At 39.8% G+C, this 15,572-nt stretch overlaps 1 protein-coding gene across 1 annotated transcript in view; it reads left to right on the top strand.

Annotated features, from left to right (window-relative positions):
• The window catches only part of EFHB (EF-hand domain family member B), a 49,098-nt gene that overhangs the window by 8,030 nt on the left and 25,496 nt on the right, over positions 1-15,572 (top strand). The window contains exons 2-6 of the mRNA XM_022554695.2: positions 7,339-7,401; positions 8,082-8,225; positions 8,926-9,106; positions 11,382-11,492; positions 14,978-15,107. Of these exons, the coding sequence (XP_022410403.2) occupies positions 7,339-7,401; positions 8,082-8,225; positions 8,926-9,106; positions 11,382-11,492; positions 14,978-15,107 (629 nt within the window). The remainder of the gene's footprint in view (positions 1-7,338; positions 7,402-8,081; positions 8,226-8,925; positions 9,107-11,381; positions 11,493-14,977; positions 15,108-15,572) is intronic.

The following is a 15,572-nucleotide window of genomic DNA, read 5'->3' as shown; positions in this document are numbered from 1 at the left end:
TGATTTACAATGTTGTGTTAATTTCTGCCGTACAGCAGTGTGATTCAGTTACACATATAAATCTTTTTTATATTCTTTCCCGTTACATTTATCACAGGATATTGAATATAGTTCCCTGTGCTTTACAGTAGGACCTTGTTGTTTATACATTACATAGAATAATTATTGATTACAAACTTTACAGTGGAGAAACCTAGCTGGCTTTACCTTCCTTTAGTGATCAAAGTTAACACTAATAGGACAAATTGACAGTGTGTGCTTCCTGATAGAAAAACACAGCATTGTTTCTCTGATAGCCCTGACAACGATGTATAACTTTCATCATAAAAGAACACTAGTCAAACCCAAACTGAGGATCATTTAACAAAATAACTGACCTATACTCAAAAATTGTCAAGGTCATAAAAGACAAGAGAACATTAGGAACTGTTCCTGACCAAAGAAGACAGAACAGACATGACAAGTAAATGCTATGCATGTGTGCTGGTTACCGAGGCACTTGGATCCTGAATCCCCTCAAGAAGACCTGCTGGGTGGGGGTCTGGGCCGGGGTCGGGGGTGGGGAGAAGAGTGTAGCCAGTTGACAGCCTCCACCTGCTGCCCCATGGATTCCCTGCAGCATTCCTTCACCAGGCCACACTCCCCAGGACAGAGCAAGGCAGGGACTCTAGAACTGAACTTGTTTGGCCAACACAGATTCCTTTAATGGGAAACGTAGTCTCAGAGACCACACACTGGCCTGGCCAAAGTGTTCTCAGAACTGTGCTGTGGCCTGAAGCTCTTCTTAATACTTCCTTCCTGCTCTCCCTTCACAGGTCACATGGTCTGAAAGCTCTCCCTGCCTACCCTCCGCCTCCCCCTTCATCTTTCACAGGTGTTTCCCTTCATAAATCTCTTGTATGGCTAACGGGGGTGTCTGATTTTCAGAGGAACCAAGCACTTACGCTGTGACCTTGGATTTACTCCTTTTTCTAGGAAGGACTGTACTGGGGCAACTGGTGATATTTGAATGTGGTCCTTATATTAGATACTAGAATTATATCCATGCTAATTTCCTGACTTTTGTGGCCTGTAATTGTTGTATTTTTTTTCTTAAGATAATAAACCATGAGGAAAAAGAAAATAGAAGAGGACACAACAGTTTAAAAATTTCAATAAATTTTAGAAAATAAGAAGATGGAGACATGGCCACTGATTTTGCAGGGGGAAATGAAATCAGGTGGTAATTTCCACCAGAAATGAGGGAAAATCAGGTGGTAATTTCCACCAGAAATGATCCCATTTGCCTGGAATAATCCCTGAGAAGCTCAGCCCGTGGAAGAAGATGTAGTAAAACTTGGATCTGAAAACTGAAGGATTGGTTGGAGGTCCAAATTCAGTGTAGCTGGGTTTCCAGTTCCCCTCCTCCATTCTATGCTCCCATGATTCCCACCTCTCTCCACCAGCTCCCACTCCATTCTACCAAAACTGTCAAAAGACTCCAAGCCAAAGATAAGGCAGGAGGGTAGCTCCAGGCTGAAAATGGGACATTAGTAAGTAAAAGTGTAGTTTCTGTAGTGCAGTTTCCCTAGCTTCCTCTTCCAGTGGGCCCTTCAAGGGCCAGCAGCTGGGGGGTAAAGCCCACCCTCTCACCAGTAGGCAGTGACTAGAGAGATAGGAGGGCATGACACATAAGAGTAGAGACTCAGAAGCCAGCCTGCTTGGGCTCAGATATCTGCCAATATATGAGCAGTGTAACCCTGTTACTCAACCTCTCTGTGCCTCAGTTTGCTTACGAGGGAGATGATAATAGTACCTACCTTGTGGAAACCATTATGAGTATTAAATGAAATAATACATAGGAAGCCCTTAGAATGGTATCCAGCCTATGTGATGTGCTTTATTATCGTCAGTTTTTATTACCATTATTATTAGTCTCTGGAAATTCTGAATAGCCTAGAGGAAAAAAAAAATTTATACGGGGACTCTACCAAAATAAAGGCTGCCTCATTAACTGATCATCTTATAGGAAAGCCTGAGAGTCAACAAGCCCTGTAACACACGGAGCTCCATAATCATCTCTGTGGAGTCTTAAACTTTGTGATGATCAGATGCCAGCTTGAAGAGAGGGGCCGAAACAAGCTAACAGAAAACCCAGAGAGAGCAGGGGAAATGTAAGCACACAGGAAAGTTATTTGAGAGATAAAAGATGTTGCATTCGTAAGACAAGCTTGGAACTTTTAAAAGAACAGCCAGAAACTAACACAACATTGTAAAGCAACTATACTCCAATAAAAATTAATAATAAATAAATAAATAAATATAATAAAAAGGAAAGAACAGCCAGAGAAGAAGAAACGACATTTTAGAACTTAAATATCAGTTATTTAGAGAGTCTAAATAAAAATTCAGTAGAGGATTGAAGGATGAAATCAAAGACATTTCCGAGACATTAAAACAAATGCCCTTGAGGCAAAAGGAAAAAGACTCAGAAAAGATCATTGTTCCCTTTCTCGGGTTAAGGGGTCCCTAGGATCAGCAGAGGTCCCCCCTTTAGAGCTCAGGAAGTAGAACTTAAGGTGACCGTTAAAGCTGCTCTTAAGTTCCATCTTGGCTCTGCATATACTTGATTCTCATTCTTATTTCTAGTGCTCTTGCAGCTGTTTCCCTTCTATTTGATACTGTTTATAGATTTTTTGAACGCCTTCATTGCTTTCTTTTGCGTAATAAAGCAGTACGCAGTAAAATATTGAGAAAACAGTACAAAGAAGGAAATAAAAGCACATGGAATCTCACCACTCAGAAATGGCGATCACAACTAACAACTTTTTGTCTATGGTGTCCTGTGCATATTGCAGTTAGTGATTCTTTGAATTTGTACGATGCAAATTTACGTCTTTGTTTTAAATTCATGAACATTTTCCTATACCATTAAAATGATGTATATACATCATTTTAAATGATTCCACAATAGCATATCTTTTGAAGGTACCATATTTTATTTAACCATTTGCCTGTTGTTGCGTATTTAGTGTGTTTATATCTATATAAATAAAACAAAAGTTCATTCCGTTTGTCTCTCTTTTTTTTTTTTTTTTTTTTTTTTTTTTTTGCGGTACGCGGGCCTCTCACTGTTGTGGCCTCTCCTGTTGCGGAGCACAGGCTCCGGACGCGCAGGCTCAGTGGCCATGGCTTACCGGCCCAGCCACTCCGCGGCATGTGGGATCTTCCCGGACCGGGGCACGAACCCGTGTCCCCTGCATCGGCAGGCGGACTCTCAACCACTGCGCCACCAGGGAAGCCCCCGTTTGTTTCTTACTGGACCACATGAAAAATTACACAACAGATTTTCATCAAACTTGGGAAGCATGTTTGCGATAGCCAGATTCAAAGTGTAGGCTATGAAGAATAGAGTATATCCATGTTGTGAAGCTTGATGGAGAAATAATAGGGGAGGGAAAATAATTTTCCCTCTACCTTTCTGAGTTCTTGGCTGAGACGTCCTGTGACAAAAGGCAGATTAACAAGAGAAAAGCAAACACATTTATTAACACGTATACCTCATGTATACATGGAAGATACCCAGGAAAATTGAGTAAGTCCCAAGATGGCCCAAGTCACCACCTTAAATACCATCTTTAGCTACAGACAAAAAAGGATGTTGGTGGACTTCCCTGACGGTCCAGTGGTTAAGACTTCATCTTCCAATGCAGGGGGTGCAGGTTCGATCCCAGATCGAGGAGCTAAGATCCCACATGCTTTGAGGCCAAAAAACCAAAAACATAAAACAGAAGCAGTATTGTAACAAATTCAATAAAGACTTTAAAAATGGCCCACATCAAAAAAAAAATCTTATAAAAAATAGGATGTTGACAGAGAACTATATTAACCACAATGGAAAAGAATATTAAAAAAATAACTGAATCACTTTGCTGTACAGCAGAAATTAACACAACATTATAAATCAACTATACTTCAACAAAAGAAGAAAACTCATCTAACTATGAAAAAAAAAAAAAAGATGTTGGGGCAAAAAGAAGGCCAGCTATGGGAGGTTACCACGGAAAGCATGGTAAACAAGGGTAAGGTTTATTATGCAGGTTACATCAGTGCCTTCTCCATTGATAAGAGTTCCTGGACATTTAGAGTCAACCTTCTCTTCTAGTACAGAGAGGGAAACACCTTTACAAGAGATTTCCTTTGTAAAATGTACATGTCCCTTACAAAAGGGTAACTTCTACTCTGTTTTCAGAGCTTCTGCTGTTTCTTAAAATAATTGGTTGAAAACAATCCTTATGCCAAAGAGGCATATTTGGGGGTGGCAAATTCTGCTATCCTTCACATCTCAAATTGATGAACAGGCATCCTTGAAAACAACTGAAATAAAAAGAGACAAAAAGAGATCCATGACTGGAGCGAGACTTGTCACACATAACATGACACTGTAGATAGAAATCAGACATAATGGCTTCCATCTTTGTGTCCCCAATCAAATGGCCTGAGAACATCCAAACCTGATTACAGCTACTGATTTGGAATCAAATTGCTTTTCAAGTAGGCAACTCGATGAGGAATACCAAAGGCATTTCTGTCCAACAGAATGTTTACAGTGATAGAAACCTGGAATATCCAATGTCAAACACTTGGAAAGTCAGCAGATGACGGACAAGTAAAGTCATCTTCCTTCCATCTCTCTCATCATGTAGCACCTGGCGAGTAGCTGCCCTGGGTACCCCCAGCCTTAGGAATTAGTCTTTTTTCTTTTTAACTTTTTATTTTATATTGGAGTATAGTTGATTAACAAGGTTGTGATATATCGTTTCAGGTGTAGAGCAAACTGATTCAGTTATGTATATGCATGTATCTATTCTTTTTCAAATTCTTTTCCCATTTAGGTTGTTACATAATATTGAACAAGAGTTCCCTGTGCTATACAGTAGGTCCTTGTTGGTTATACATTTTAAATAGAGCAGTGTGTACATGTTAATCCCAAACTCCCTAACTATCCCTTCCCCCAACCCTTCCCCCTGGTAACCATAAGTTTGTTCTTTAACTCTGCAAGTCTGTTTCCATTTTGTAAATAAGTTCATTTGTATCACTTCTTTTTAGATTCCTTTCTCTTTCTCTTTCTCTGTCTGACTTACTTCACTCAGTATGACAATCTCTAGGTCCACCCATGTCGCTGCAAATGGCATGATTTCATTCCTTTTAATGGCTGAGTAATATTCCATTGTATATATGTACCACATCTCCATTCCTTATGAGTTAATCTTTACATTAAATATTTAAAAGAATGGCTGGAGCTTCTATAACATGTATAGCAAGAGAGACTTTACGTTCCCTGATATCTCTGAGATTTCTTACAATCTCCAGCTGAATTAAAAATCACTTGTATCTCAAAAAACAAACAAACAAACAAATAAATAAAATAAAAAACAAACAAAAAGAAATTTAAAAAAATCACTTGCATCCCTCCTCTCTTTTCCCCACCCTGGTTCCGCTCACGTTAGAGCACAGCCCCTTTCCTTTTTAACCTAAGGTTCTTCTCCCATTGTGTAGTTGTGTAAGTAGAATTTACCCAAGATTTGGCATTAAGGTTGGATTGCTTGTGACTGGCCAGTTTCGCATCTTGGGCCCCCCGGCCTCTGACCTTGTTGCTAGATCATTCCCTCCTCCCACCTCTTTCTCAGCCTTTCTCTCATCTCTCTTAATCCTTCTTTAGTCTATCCCATCAAGAGTTCATATTTTCTCCCATTTTTTAGCAAAGCAATTAACTTCTCTGTCTGACCATGTCTATGGGCTTCCTCTTTTATACACAGAGGTGTCATCAAGATACTCTCTTAATCTCTTTTTTTCAATCAATCAATCAATTAATTAATTTTTGGCTGTGTAGGGTTTTTGTTGCTGCGCACGGGCTTTCTCTGGTTGCGGAGAGCAGGGGCTACTCTTTGTAGCAGTGTACAGGCTTCTCATTGCTGTAGCTTCTCTTGTTGTGGAACACGGATTTTAGGTGCACAGGCTTCAGTAGTTGTGGCACACGGGCTCAGTAGTTGTGGCACGTGGGCTCAATAGTTGTGGTGCACAGCCTTTGTTGCTCTGTGGCGTGTGGGATCTTCCTGGACCAGGGCTCTAACCCGTGTCCCCTACATTGGCAGGTGGATTCTTAGCCACTGAGCCACCAGGGAAGTCCTTACTCTCTTAATCCTTGATGGTTCTCCCTCTAAGAGGAATTCCTCAGTTAACATTTAACATAATAAAAAACTTTCACCTACCCACCTATATCCATCCGTCTTTACTGTCATCCAGTCATCCCTCATTTGTCTAATTAATCCATCCCCCTGCCAACACCTACACATTCATCCATTCACCCAGCTCTCAGCCTCTCTGCTTTTCACTGATTTCCTCCATCCTCCTCCAGAGACCTAGAACATTCTGTATGGGAAGTTTCTTTCTCTCATTTTTTTAAAGAGAAACTTATGCTTTGCAGAAACAACTATCAGCTGGCTTGAAATGATAAACGGGAAATAGATGAGAGGTGCATTGCTGGGAATGAACTCTTATAATCTTTGCTTGGGCAAGGGAAGGGCAGATAAGACCCAAATTAGAATTAAGTGAACAAAACCAAGTGAGGTTTGGGCCATTCACTGAAGGAGCTTGGCCAGGGGTGACATGTTCGCATATATCAAAAGTTAGGGTGGGCTTCCCTGGTGGCGCAGTGGTTGAGAGTCCGCCTGCTGATGCAGGGGACACGGGTTCGTGCCCCGGTCCGGGAAGATCCCACATGCCGCGGAGCGGCTGGGCCCGTGAGCCATGGCCGCTGAGCCTGCGCGTCTGGAGCCTGTGCTCCGCAACCGGAGAGGCCACAACAGTGAGAGGCCCACGTACCGCAAAAAAAAAAAAAAAAAAAAGGGTGTTGGTGAAACACACCCACAGTGCAAACACACCCACACCCACTCAGAAATACTTAATACTTTGAGTTTAGCTTGAATTCAGCCACACACTCATTGTACTGATGACAATAGGACAGCCGATAATTAACCTGTGAACTATGACGGGATTATTTCTGAAAGTTGAATCCCTCAGCATGTTGCAGAGGTCCTATAATTGATGGATCACTAATAATGCTGCACTGTAAAAAAAAAAGGTATGCTTGAATATATGTAGCATCTAACGTTTATATTATACATCAGGATTGTCTTAGATTTGCTAATTGTTCTTACTACTTTTCTTAATTGTGTTAAGTAGTTGAAAGTAACTTTTTAGCATTAGATACATAGGCCAAATTTGAAATACATTCCATTCTTCAAAACACTACCCCTGGACCTGACAATGACCAATTATTGCTTTTTTTCTCTTTAGGCAGGGAAAGTTCTTCCGATTGGATACAGAGCTGCAAACTGCTTGACTGAAAAACTTCCCAGGGTGAGTGTTTTCAAAATGCATTTGTGTGTGGGGCTTCCCTGGTGGTGCAGTGGTTGAGGGTCCGCCTGCCGGTGCAGGGGACACGGGTTCGTGCCCCGGTCCGGGAAGATCCCACATGCCGCGGAGCGGCTGGGCCCGTGAGCCATGGCCGCTGAGCCTGGGCGTCCGGAGCCTGTGCTCTGCAACGGGAGAGGCCACAACAGTGAGAGGCCCGCATACTGAAAAAAAAAAAAAAAAATGCATTTGTGTGAACATAAGATAAACAACGCTCAACATTCCTTCTGAGAGTTGCATAAATTTAACGTGGTCAATTTGGATTATTTTTACTGTATTTTGGGGCCTTCTATTGAGTTTGTCCGAGGAAGTGAAAATTCCAGGCTTACAATTTCCAGCTCTACAAAAACTACAGAAGATTCCATTTATTTCGATGGGAAATAGTCATTTATGGTATGCTTCCTAACCTGGATACTTCTTGGCTGTTTTCTAAATATAACTTTTAAAATATGTTGTTTATTTCTATTAAAAAATTTTCAGGATGTTTCATTTTTTGGAGCTGTAGATCCCCAGGTACTGATTAAACTCATGTAATGAAGGGTGTTCATTGATTGGTATAGATCAGTCTTGCTAATATCTAATCGACTGTACTTAATAATTCTATTTTCTTCTCTCCCTGTTGGTAGCTAATGACCCCACCTGAAGCAAAAAAATTTTTCAACTTCAGATATCCACCTGCTGGAGCCGAAAGAGTATTTTACGGCAGAGCAAATGATCCCCAAATTGCACCTTCTTTGACACATGGAATCAGATCTAAAATTTCAACACCGGTAACGTCTTTTCTATTTTTCCCTGTACATTATTCACTTACCAAGGTGAAAATGAACAAATGAGGTATTAGTGAAATATCTCCTTCCCACTCTTAATCTTGGGCAGTGAAAAAAATCCAAGCAGCCGCAGCCAAGAGGGTGAGTGTAGAAAAGTCAATGGTTTAAGCCACAGACTAATATTCTCCCCTCAGATAATAAAAGCCAAGCTGCACTTAATTTTCTCACAGTAAAGAGAAGTGCTGTCAAGGTTTGTTAAAGCATGGTGGGGACAAAGGCTGGGTGATATTGCTGGAGATGCTAAGAGCGCTTGTACATGCATTGTGTGCACGCAGGGTCCCGGTGTTCCCTGCTACAGATTGAATGGACAGTCAAGGGTCAGAAGACCTGATCTTATACCTGGAGGGAGCTGGTGGGAATCACGTGGCTCTTGCACTTGTCATTCCTACTTTTCTGGAACCTTTGAGTCAAGTAACCAGGGAGTTGCCCTCATAAATGCTTTAGCCCCAATGAAAAGTCATGTTTAGATATGTCTAAGCTGCATAACCCCAATTCTGATGGTTCATTTGAAGGTGAGCCCAGACAACTATCATGAAATGTTTTCCCACAATCATATTGTCTTCTCCCCAGCTATTGAGTTTCAGTGTTCAGACTTTTTTCCTTTTTTTGGTTGTTACATCTTTGCTTTGTACGATTTCTTTAGGCAAAGGTACTGATCAACCCACAGCCTATTACAACCTTTCAACAGAAAATGAAAGATAAGAAGGAATCAGTATATTTTAGCAATCAACGGGCACCATTAGGAAAATCTCATGATCAGACGCCAGGATTACCTAAAGGCCTGGATATACTCAACACGACATTTGGGACGGCAGTCATCAGAGGTAGTGAAAATAAAGGGTGGGGCAGGAGTGATAAAATGTCTTCTTAGAAAATGGGATTAAATATCCTGTTGGGATTTATTTAGTGCTGGTGTAAATGTTGATCCCAGAATGAAAGGTGGGAATCATAGCAAGAAAGTTACTCTCAGACCCAGAAGCCTTAGAGTTGATGTATGTCAAGGCAGTAAGAGTTCAGGGTTTGGAGAGGAGATTCAGGGAGCAGAGTAGAGATGGTGTAAAGACAGGAAAAAGACTCCGGGAAGTTGATCTTGGGACCAGCTGTGAGGGTTGCTATCTCTTTCCCCTGGACATCTATTTGTGTGTTTTATTTCCACCAAAACCTCTAATGTGTTCATAACTTTTAATTCTTTTAAAAAAATTTTTTTGTGTTGAAGTATAGTTGATGTACAATATTGTGTAAATTTCTGCTGTACAGCAAAGTGACTCAGTAATGCACATATATACATAATTTTTTGTATTCTTCTCTGTGATGGTTTATCCCAGGATGTTAAATATAGTTAGTTCCCTGTGCTATACAGTAGGACCGTATTGTTTATCCATTCTATATATACCGGTTTGCAACTGCTAGCCCCAAACTCCCCATCCATCCCTCCTCCACCCACCCTCTCCCTTGGCAACCACCAGTTTGTTCTCTACGTCTGTGCTTAACTCTTTATGAAATTCTGTTTCATACAAAGACCACAAAACAGATGTTAGGTAAATGCTGTGTACAGCACTCATTCATGAAGATCCATGATGTGTACACTTGCTTATTAACCTAACAGGCAGTATCAGAGCAGATTCCCCTCTCATCTTGAGAGGGAGTGAAGCAATCTTTCAACAAATGACTTAGAATAGAATTGGTCACAGGCCATTTTTTCTTCTGCAGCCCCAGCATCCTGCCATGTTGTTGGGTGCTTTCCCTTTACACCTTCTCACGTTTAGCCTTTTCTGGTCTCTTACCCTCTCCTTCCAGGGATCTTATTACAGGAAAACTCAAATCCCATCTTTTTATCATCCTGCAGAGGAATTCGCTTCTTTCTTTATCTTTCTGCACCCACTGCAGCTCTGCACCAGGAACTTATCTTTTTTTCACCAAAATGTCCATTAGATTACTTTCCTTAACATAGTAACATCCGTTCTGGAGATAAATTATGCCTTTCTCTTGGAATGCAAAATCTGCAGTTGTACTTTAGTTTATCAGATCTAAAGTTAAAACTTGTTAAAACTTGAAACATGAAAAATGTATTTTAGAACAGATAAAATATCTTTTTTTCTTTTAAATAGGATTAAAAATTGTATTTAAGTACACCAGGCATTACAGAATTACAGTAATTATATCATAACCGCTATCAAGAATTTAATATGCAAAGTACTGCCTAGGTGTGCCTCATTTAAATATGTAATAGAAAGAATGTTCTAAAATGTATATATGTGTATTAATAGGTGTAATGGTTCCCACATCAAAAAGAAGCACTGCTTTACAGGATTATTCTGAGTAGGGCTACCTTCTGGTATTCTTAACTGTTTACAGACCCCACTTCTTGGCAGAAAGTCCAAAAGAAAACATCTTAATGTATGTTGTTAGGTTGAAAGAGAAGAGTGAAATTGTAAATGGAATTATATTTAAAAATCATTACATGAAACAATAAAAAGAAAATAATTCGCTATATATAAAACCAGGGACCACCAGTCCTGGGAAAGCAGCTGTTCAACAAAGATCTTCTAGCTCTAGGTTTGGGAGCAGTAAGAAGAAGAATTTCTTTCTGATGCCAGTGATTTCCCCGGCACTTCGGGCTACTTTGAAGATGGATATTCACATCTAAACAGATTCAGGGTGTGTGCTGTTGTCTACAGCTGCCAACATTTGCATCAAGTCTTCCCCACAGGGCATCAGGGTTTCTGAAACTGATTTGTGATTCAAATTTGCCTAGATCATCTTGGGAAGTCTGGAGCAAACTAAAATAAAAAGTATCCTTTTGAGATCCTCAAAACTGGGAATTTAACTGGGCTTGGCACATAGCTCAGGACAACCAAATGGTTAACCAGTATGGAGTTCTTCAGAATTCTAGGGATTGAATCTGTTCAAGTGGGATCCTCAAGACAATGATGCCTGGGCTATTCCTGTCTTTGGTGATAAATCTCTATGTATGTTGGCTTTTTGCCCATGTAGCTTATGTAGTTAGCATACCAGTTTGTCATTTGCTCTAGTCAACTTAAATATGTTATAAAGAGCTGAAAAATGCCTTAAAACTGATTTCATTAATTCTTCCTTCAGAATTATCTGCTAGAGAGGTGGTGAATCCACCAAAATCCTATCAAGAAGTATTTGAAGAAGGACAGGCAGGACACGATCTGTATATTGTATCTCACAATGATTATTATGCAGGTAAGTCTCCTCCAGTGTAAAATGGGCCTGAGAATATGAGACTCAGATTTGTGAAGAGGAATAAGGGAGATGATGTGCTTAAAGTTAAAATGCCTGGCATATAATAGGTGATCAATAAATAATAACTTATTACTTATAAGGTTATAAACCCCGATAGCTGGGAACACATACACTTATGCATTTTGGGTGTAAAATGTAGAAAGATATGTTTCATTAAAATGAAAAAAATAGCTAAGTAAGATTAAATGTTGGGTAGTCTAATCTTGTTTTTTATTCAAATAGGATTATTCTAAGTGCTTTGCTTTACACGAGGAATATTAGATAATGGTCAAGTGCAGAAATTTTCGAGTCAGATCAAGTTCAAGGCCTAGCTTGTCCATTTATTATCTTTTAGACCTTGAATATTTTACTTATCACCATCTATTTTAAATTTATTAAATAGGGATAATAATGTTGCGAGGATGAAGTGAGTGCCTGCAAAATGCCAAGCATTTTGGAACATAGTGAGGGCTCAGTAACTATTATCATTATTATTATTATTATTATTAAGTGATCTTGACTAAAAGCCTTATTACTAGAATTATTCTATAGCATAACTAAAAGGCATTGGATGTTTGCTGTAAACTACAATTTAATTGTTGACGTGTGGGTGCTAAGTAGAATCTTGATCTAACAGAGGATTGACAATTAGACTCTGATACCTGTCCTGAGAAAGCCGATGGCCTGTGCATGATTCACGAACTAATCTGCATTAGTTAGAAGTAAGACTAGCCCTTCACTGCAGCACAAGACCCCTCTCTCCGTCTTTATTTCTTTACTTTTCTCCTCCACCGCCCCCTCACATCATACTCCTTCTGGGGCTTGTGTGCTATGCCCATTGCTCCCCGGCTGGAGTCAGCCATTCCCTTCTCCCATGACCAGTCTTTGCTGGTTCCTTACGCTGCCGGTACACCCCGGTCCTGAGATCATCTCCATCCTCCCACGGCTGCTTCCACCGCGCTTTTTCACAGCCTTGACAAGGCTTCTCTCCGTGTCTCCTCCGCCGCCGCGTCCCTGGCTCTGTCCCTCCCTTTCTTCTTCTTTAATATACATTTATTTTATTTTATTTATTTTTGGCTGAGTTGGGTCTTTGTTGCTGCGCGTGGGCTTCCTTTAGTGGTGGTGAGCAGGGGCTACTCTTCGTTGCAGTGCGTGGGCTTCTCATTGCGGGGGCTTCTCTTGTTGTGCAGCACGGGCTCTAGGCGCGTGGGCTTCAGTAGTTGTGGCATGCAGGCTCAGTGGTTGTGGCTCGCGGGCTCTAGAGCGTAGGCTCGGTAGTTGTGGCACACGGGCTTAGCTGCTCTGTGGCATCTTCCTGGACCAGGGCCGGAACCCGTGTCTCCTGCACTGGCAGGCGGATTCTTAACCACTGCGCCACCAGGGAAGTCCCCTCCCTTTCTTCTTTTCCTCCTTCTAGTCTTTCTTTTCTTTATTCCTCCTTCCCTCCATTCCTCTCTTGTGAAAATATTTTATTCATTTTTAGAAAAGTTTAGCATCGATAGCACAATCTAATCCAATGCCATTTAATTGTTTTAAGAAAGAACTATTTCAGTGAATATGTATATAGACACCCTTTACATGCATTTAGCATTTGGAGGAAAATTTGGAGGAAAATGAGTGTAGTTTTAAAATTATTTATTTATATTGGAGTATAGTTGATTTACAATGTTGTGTTAGTTTCTGGTGTACAGCAAAGTGATTCAGTTATACATATGTGCATTCTTTTCCATTATGGTTTATTACAGGATATTGAATATAGTTCCCTGTGCTCTACACTAGGACCTTGTTGTTTATCCATTCTATATATGGTAGTTTGCATCTGCTAGTCCCAAACTCCCAGTCCAATTTTTTTTTTTAATATTTAGAAGACTCTAATGGACTATCACATGACTGAAATTACTTTCATTTGCTGATTTTTACAAAAGTCTCACTAGCCTCTTGAAAAGGAATAGAATCCAATCCTTTAAATATTTATTTTTTACTTTTCCCCTTTAATGAAAGCACTATTTTTTATTATAAAAATATAATTGTAGAGAATGTAAATATCATGGAAAAATGAAGAAAAAGTAAATGTAACCTTGGAATCCCATTAGCCAGAGATAACTACATTTGATACATCAAACATCTTTCTAACCCCCATCCATGGAGCTATCTTCAGTTAAATGTGACAATAATCTTCATGCTTTTGGAGAAACTGCTATATGCATTTACTTGAAATAGTATGTCAAGGACATCATTCAATAACAATAACAACCTCTTTTAAATACACTTAATTTAAATTATTACTAAAGTAATACATATTTTCTTTTATAAAATTCAGGTTGTATAGAAGTATATGAAATGCAAAGAAAATCTCCCACAATTCCCAGTCTGCCATAGGTGATACTTTCATATATGTTTTTCTTTGCTCATTCATATATGAGTGTATGTGTGTGTTTTGCATCCTACTGTACACACTTTTTTCTTTCCCTTTTTCTCCCTGCCCCCCCCCAAATATGAAATTTCTTGGTTGTCTTTTCAGGTCAGTTATCAATATTGTATTTTTCAGGATTACAAAAATGGATTGTTTATATATCTTTGTGAATGTGATTTGTTTCCATAGGATACATTCCTACATTTCTGAGCATCTGAAAATTTCACTCTTAGAGCCAAACTCTCCACCTGAATAGCTGCCCCAGTTTGCCCTCACAGGCACAGTGTATGAGAATTTCCATTTCCCTGCATCTTCCCCAAAGGCGAACTTTGCCCATCTTCTTTATTTTTGCTTAACTGAGAGTCGAATTATGACTGTGCGCTATTGTTTTTGCTTACATTATTTGGGTTGCTGGTGAGGCTGAATATCTTTTCTCCATCATTTTATAACCTTATAGCTGATCTCTAGTTTCAGTCTTACTTTCTTAACTACAAATAGAAAACTAATACCACATCATGGTACAGTACTAGATCTTAAAAATAAAGACCTCCCTGTTGGGTTCTCAGCCCTCTATCACGCTTTGAATGTCTCTAATACGAGACAAGTGATTATAACGAAATGTGAAGGTTGTAACGCAAATCTCAGTGAGAGCAAGTATAAAACACCAATCTCTCAAATCTTAGCATAGCTTAAAGCACCGCTGGGGTCACAAAGCCTTGCAGTACCTCCCCTGATCTTAAGGATTTCTTTAACATTGATGGGCCCTGAATTTTTCATCAGTTATATGTCTTTCTCCTACATCATTTTTCTACTTACTTTCCAAATATTAACACAAGGAACCCTTGTTCCACCAGTCTCCCAGCTCACATGGGAGAATGCGTCTGTCATCTGTAGCCAAATGTGTGCAGTTTCCTGCGCTGTGACAGTTCCATTCTTTTTCCCACTCTCATTTTCATTGTCAGTGAGAACATCATGCACTTCTTGCACAAAGTTGTGTTGCTTAAGTCAGAAGTCTTCCCTTTTCTTTTCTTAGGAGAAGCAAAGCACCGAAAGTATAATCCATCAAGTTTTCATAGATTTAACTTGTATGGGATCCCAACACCACATTTTAATGATGGACGAAACATGGCAAAAACTTTACATTGGCTTCACGAACTACAAATGTAAGTTTAAGTATGTTGTGTCTTGGAACAAGTGTTAGATATATGGCATATGGACTTGAAAGTTTATTACGTTTATTCTTGGAAGAGGTAATGCAGTGACATGGTTCAAACATAAAAATAATAGAAAAAGATACACAGTGATATGTCTTCTAAACTGTCCAGTTCCCCCAGAGATAACCATGATACTGTCTTTTTGTTGTTGGGTTTTTTTCTGTTTGACTTTTTGTTTGTTTTTGACCACGTGGCTTGCAGGATCTTAGTTCTTCCAGCAGGTATAGAGCCTAGGCCCCCTGCAATGGAAGTGCAGACTCCTAACCACTGGACTGCCATGGAATTCCCTGTGTGTGTGTTTGTGATTCTAAAGTAATTTCATGTCTTTTCAGCAGATTGGAAGACATACATGAATGTTTTTAATCTATGGGATCAACCCTACTATGTTTCTTAAAGATAGTGGGGTTTCAAGTC

Source organism: Delphinapterus leucas, chromosome 4 (genome assembly GCF_059928025.1).
Source record: "Delphinapterus leucas isolate spDelLeu-1000000601 "Yukka" chromosome 4, BTC_Dleu_Yukka2, whole genome shotgun sequence".
Lineage (NCBI taxonomy): Eukaryota > Metazoa > Chordata > Mammalia > Artiodactyla > Monodontidae > Delphinapterus > Delphinapterus leucas.
The sequence above is the reverse complement of the archived record's forward strand: the minus strand, read 5'-3'. Positions and strand labels throughout refer to the sequence as shown.